Source organism: Phaethon aethereus (genome assembly GCF_964289735.1).
Source record: "Phaethon aethereus genome assembly, chromosome: 11".
Taxonomy (NCBI): domain Eukaryota; kingdom Metazoa; phylum Chordata; class Aves; order Phaethontiformes; family Phaethontidae; genus Phaethon; species Phaethon aethereus.
Genome location: NC_138587.1, coordinates 21,260,101 through 21,266,100, shown reverse-complemented (window position 1 = coordinate 21,266,100; position 6,000 = coordinate 21,260,101). Strand labels below are relative to the sequence as shown.

General features: G+C 38.9%; 1 protein-coding gene across 1 annotated transcript in view; it reads right to left on the bottom strand.

The window, feature by feature from the left end:
* Positions 1-329: 329 nt before the first annotated feature.
* SLC6A11 (solute carrier family 6 member 11) overlaps positions 330-6,000 on the bottom strand; it is a 108,589-nt gene continuing 102,918 nt past the window's right edge. The window contains exons 11-14 of the mRNA XM_082004553.1: positions 5,039-5,141; positions 4,339-4,439; positions 2,817-2,987; positions 330-742 (exon numbers count right to left, since the gene is read on the bottom strand). Of these exons, the coding sequence (XP_081860679.1) occupies positions 590-742; positions 2,817-2,987; positions 4,339-4,439; positions 5,039-5,141 (528 nt within the window). The 3' untranslated portion in view covers positions 330-589. The remainder of the gene's footprint in view (positions 743-2,816; positions 2,988-4,338; positions 4,440-5,038; positions 5,142-6,000) is intronic.

The following is a 6,000-nucleotide window of genomic DNA, read 5'->3' as shown; positions in this document are numbered from 1 at the left end:
AGCTGCCCTGGCTGAGGGAAAGGCTGAATCGCACACAGCCTGGTGCAAAAGCCGCCGGCCCCAGCTGGAAAAACTCCCTCTGATTTCAGTGGGCTTTGGATACAGCCCACATTCAGACAGTGACATGCAACAGCAGTTATAAGTCATGCCCCCATCCCCTCACAGTTTCTTCCGATATAAACAAAAGGACATTCTGGTCCCCTTTATATACATACATTAGAAGCTGAAATGGTCTGAAATGCTTACAGGTTAGAATGCGTGTATCGATACAACATTACACCTGCCAGAACTCAAAGTAGAAAAGTTTTACAGCACATTATACAGGTCCCTCTAACTTCTAAAAAAACATTTACTGAAATCACCATATTACAAGAAGGCATCACTAACATAACATATAATACTATTTCTTTTTCTTTTACATAATCATTACTTATATAGTACTTTAAAAAAACACTTTTAAACAAGTATACAATTTTCACTTTAAAATTAACTGGTTAATAAAATTTTGTGCAAAACAAGCCAGCCTCTATAATTAAGTGAATTTATTTATTTATTTATAAAAAAAAATAAAACAAAAAAGATAGTTCTTTCAGAAATGTGTCTCCTTTTCTGTAATGGTTGAAATGGTGCCATCTCCTTTCAGTTTGGCGTCGCAGTCATTTATTGCTGCAATGTAGGCTCCTCCTCCAAGTTTCCCTCTCATTTTCAGATCTGAGCTAGGTGTAATCAACTTCCTGAATTTCTAGAAAATTTGAGAAAATGGAAATCATTATATTGTTCTTGGCCACAGACACACATTTCTTAAACATGTTGACTATAACAGCCTCTTCTCTTGCATGTCTGCTGCTTATTTCCCTGTACACCCATAAAACTGCATGCCACGCAGTTCTTTACAAATCACAGCAGACCAAAGGCTAGAGAATGAAGGCAAAGACAAAGTCAAAGTGAATTTCTGTGCTGATTTAGAGTAACATTCCCTTCTGTGAAGAAATTCCACATAATCCTCGGGGTAAGGCCTGTTATATGGGTACATTTTGTTTCTCACGGTATGGTCAAAGGATATATGCTGAAAAAATAAACAAACAAGAGACTGCCAAAGTGTATTAAGCTACAATAAAGAACAAAAGAAAAATGTAAGTGTTCAGCTGAGAACTTTCTCTCTTACAGCAATAACATCAGTAGCAACGTTGCTGCTCACAGCTTGGAGAGCAGAGATGTTGCAGGAAGTTGGCTTCCTGATAATCTCCCATCTGTAATTAAAATCCCCTCTTATTGTTCCTGTACGGAAAAGATAATGACCTGTCTGCACTGCTTCAGATTACAAGGCAATGCAAAACAAAATTCTATAAAAAAAGTCTATTTACTTGCAGAGACAGGGTAAGGTTGATGCATTAAGGAAACATTTAATGTTAAGATTTGTGCAAAACTTCCTCTTTTGCCATGCTAAGAAAACTATATTATGGACAATTCACTTTTTGTTTTATATACGCACAGTAAAGAATTCCTAGGTAATCTCCAGGCCATATTTAATCAGCTTAATGGAGTCATTTCAATATGGACTGCCACCAGCCAGCACAAGAAGTTGCACATTAGCTTCTCCGTTCAAGAAAGCAGTAACTATTACATTGAGATATACTCAGATATATTCAGATGTCAGACCCTTTGGTTCTGAATAGAGGATAATTCTGAAAGCGTGGGTATACGCTGAGAGGTCTTTCAAAAGTGTTAGACAAGTTAATGAGCCTCAGGTACCTCAGACATAGAAATTCCTACTGTCTTGTTCTTCACATTGGCATTATCCTAGAGAACATCAGAAAGACTGAAAGGGACTGAATAAAGTCCCCTCCATATATATAAATAAAGCATGAAAGGGACTGAATAAAGTCCCCTCCATATATATATTGAGATATATCCCAGGCAATACTGGGACACCTACATTTACTGAATAGTATCTAAGGTACTCCAGGTGACAGAACCAAGCTTTTTTGCAATATGAGAAAACCCAAATGACCAAATAAGATTTATATTCTTGTTTCTTCCATTATAGCCATCTTCACTGTCTTTCTTTGGATAAAATGTCTTATATTTAATAACCTTAACCTTTGCCTAGACCTGAGATAACCTGATACCAAATGTTAGTAAATTGCACTGAGTATTTCTTTTTGCCTCTATGTCTCACTTAGAGAACTGTAATCAGGAAAAGTGTCCAGAAGACATATGTGAGTGTTTGCTACCCAACTCCTGGAGGAAAACCCTGGCAGTACAAACATTAGTTACCAAAACCATGGAAAGAAGGCAGCTGACCTGAATGAATGTCTGGTACAAACCTTCTTGAGGGATTTAGCTGATGTTACAAGACATTTTAAGATTCAAATTGAGTTGGAACAGAGCACCTTAAAGCTATAGTATTGGTTAGTTTACCACAGGCTGAAGTCGGTGAAGGAGAAAAAAAAAAAGAAATTCAGAAGTTTTGCCCAGGTAAGTGGTGGAGTCACCATACCTAGAGGTATTAAAAGACATGTAGACGTGGCGCTTAGGGACATGGTTTAGTGGTGGACTTGGCAGTGTTAGATTTACAGTTGGACTTGATAATCAAAGGTTTTTTCCAACCTAAATGATTCTGTGATTCTAAGAAAATAGAGAAAATTCAGATGCCTCTTTCCACCAGTGACTGGGAGGCCTAGCCCCAGCTGCCACTGGAACGGGTACGTGGCATTGCTTTTTTGATTAAACTGTGCTTAGTCTCATGCAGGTGAGGATTCACACTCCCTTCCCACTTCTTTTTTCAGTATCATTAATCTGAAAATATATCTTACCTCTATGAAAGTGCCTTCTGTCTTCCACAGCTTAATGCAGATCCACAAAGGGATACAGATCATGGAAGAGAGCGCCATCATCCACCCTATGCCATAGCCCCAGTCAGGGTATATATACACATTGTTGTATTTCAAAGGCTTGTATTTCACCAGGAAAAAGATGAAGATTCCCTGAAATAAGCAGAGAAACATATTAGCAGTATTTGAAAAAACACTGCCTATGTAACAGGAAAATGATCGCCTGTTCAGGCAAGGCCAGTCTCCCTAAAGATGGAAAGTAGAGGTAAGCTTTTCAGACAGAGAAAAAAAAAACAACCAGCATTATCTTCTTTTACGTACAGCTTAAATAACGTGCCTCAGTACTTTCCACAGAAATGAACAACCTTTCAAGTTTAAATCCTATTTATCTCTCGGTGACAATAAAATCTGCACTTTGATGGCAAACAGTACCTGGGTAGGAAAGATTAAGTTTTGCTACCATGAACCAGCTGTGATTAAGTAACACAAGCTGCGTTCTTTCCAACCTGTCATGATAAAAAAAGAAAGCCAAAATTTTCAAAGTTGCCTTAATCCACTGTCTGTATCTGTAGTTCTGCAGGCCAACTCTTTCATCCTCCCAATAGCTCAAATATAACTGTCTAAATTTGACAGGTGTCTAATCAAGCAGTTTGGACCATTTAAATTTATGAAATATAGAAAAGTTACTATGTAGTTTTCTTCAAAGTGGTGAAAAGAGTGTACATGAGCAAATGGTATTAAATTCATTTCAGAGCTGGTGAAAATTAGTCCGAAATTTTCCCAAGTTTGCAAATGAACTGGCAGAGCTCAAGGGAACCTGGATCTCCAGGTGCCCCAGCATCTGCGGTTCTACAGTCGCTATCACTTACGTATTAGAGAACTGGAAGATTTTAGTATCTAATCGTCAAGCACTTGTGGATCAAATTTAGGGGCAGTCTGGTCATGCTCCTTTTGTAATTTTGTCCCTGTTTTTGTCCCAGCAGATTGCCAGAGTTGGCACCAGTACTGCTAGCTTCTGGTAAGGCAAATTTCTTCCCCTTCTTCAGGCATATGAGATGTGCTCTTGGCCTCCTCTACTACTTTTACTAGAAGAAAAAATGTCCTGTGTTCTTTGAAAAATGTCTCCTCACCCAAAGAGAGGGAAGGAGGCTGGAGCAGCAATGAAACCAGCACAAGTCTGGAGCAGCTTGAGTTATGCTGGGTAGACACACAGTATACTAGCAGCGCAGTGAAAAAAAGCCTCCGTTGTAATGGCAAGTGGTCATTTAGGGCCCTGAGTTTACTTTTTCCCTATCATTGTATATACTACGGTTTCTCACAATTCACAGACTATTTAACAATTTTTACAGATCCTACAGAGTGTTTTTTAATTAAAACATATGCTACAAATCAATAGGTGTTTTTCTGAAGTATTGTGAACTATTAGTGGCAGCAAAATCCTAAAAATATGCACAGAAAGCCCTCTTTATATCTAAAACAAGTTATTTGGATATTCTGTACTTACTGCGCAAATACCTGGAGTTAAGACCATCCAGCACCACTTAATCAATGGCAGTGGTTTGTACCCAATCATATCTTCAATGTTATCGTAAAAGCGATTGCTGCCTGCCCCAAAAAAACAAATGAAAAGCAGATGTAGAATGTACATGTAAGAGGTTGTATAGGTCAGTATTTAACACAGTAAAGAGAAAAACATAGGTTCTGACAGGGCTGCAAAGACTGAAGCTGCTATTGCTTTCCCTGACACACACATCTCTCCGTCATCTGCTCCATACCTGAGGCAGAGATTGCTGCCTACATCTGTGTCTGACCAGCATGAATTCACAGAGAGTAGGAGTGGGCGAGCTGTCAAACAAATGGCTTCTGGTCAGTAACAGTTTGAGCAAGCCCAGTTAAAGAGTATATATATGCTGCAAGCTCATGTGTGAATCCCTAGATAGCTGAGGACATGCATGATCTGAAGTTCATACGTTGCTTTACAAAGAAAAATTATCAGTCTTTGGTGAGCAAAAAATGCTTAAGGGTGTAACCATGAACATGCCCAGCACTGTGGTGGTTTTCTCTTGACTTTCCTGACAGACAGAAACAGCAGAGCTTGGGACACTACTCAGTCCCTTTTGTGTCAATGAGGCATGAACTCCAACTTCCCTGTGTCAGAAGTGGAAGGGAACACGCCCTGGCACAGACAATTTTCAGCAACTCACCATAAACCCAACCTATGCAGACACATTCAAATATGGCAACAAAAAGAAGGCACATGCCACTAGCTGCGTAAGAGTCAAATAACTGAAAGACGTACATCCCACCCTGAAAGACAAAACCAGAAAAATTAAAAAAAATATTGTGTTGACACCAGTAGGAATATTTCATAGCAAATATGGCTTTAATTACACAGTCAATCTGTTGGTTCCCTGGCAGTCTTCCTACTAAAGTTGGTTCCTTCTTGAACAAAGAATATTCCTTTCTCAGTGATTTGTTATTGTGGAAGATTTTTTTCTTCCATAGCATTTAACATTATTCCCTATGCCAGTTGAATACTGTGCATCTGCTTTAAGGTAGTAAATCCTGGAGTGGAGAGAACTACATTTGTCTTGTTTCCAAGACGCTCTCCCACCTCTGTGCTTCTTTTCAACTTCATTTGTTATCACATCAAGCTGTAGATAACTACAGGTTCTTTTGACCCTGATCACTACAGATGAAGACATATAGCCTTGGTTTTGTATCTGTGCTACCGTGTAAAAGAATTAGTCAAAATGTGGGGAAAGAAGGAAAAATCTGTAGCTACTAGAACCAGTCTCCAATGGGATAGGGACTGTAAAATGAGTAAACTGACCTACAAAGTTTGAATGTAGCTCACAGCCTTTAAGCCACATTACTTAATGAGTCATTATTATTTGACCAAAAAAAAAAAAAAGTGAAGTAAGAATCACCCTGACTCCAAGCAAGCTTTTAAAAAATGTTTTCCTAACAAGTTAAAAATTGGTCTCCAAATGGCTTTGAAATAGCAACCTCTGCACTTCCAGGAAGGAGAGCAACCAAGCAGTGTCCTCAGTTAGCACGGCATCCCTACACAATCCACGCTATGCTAGCAATGATCTGTAATCTTCTGCATTCAGTGGTGCCACAATACCAACCAGTATGAAAAAGGTAAATGTGCTTAACGAAG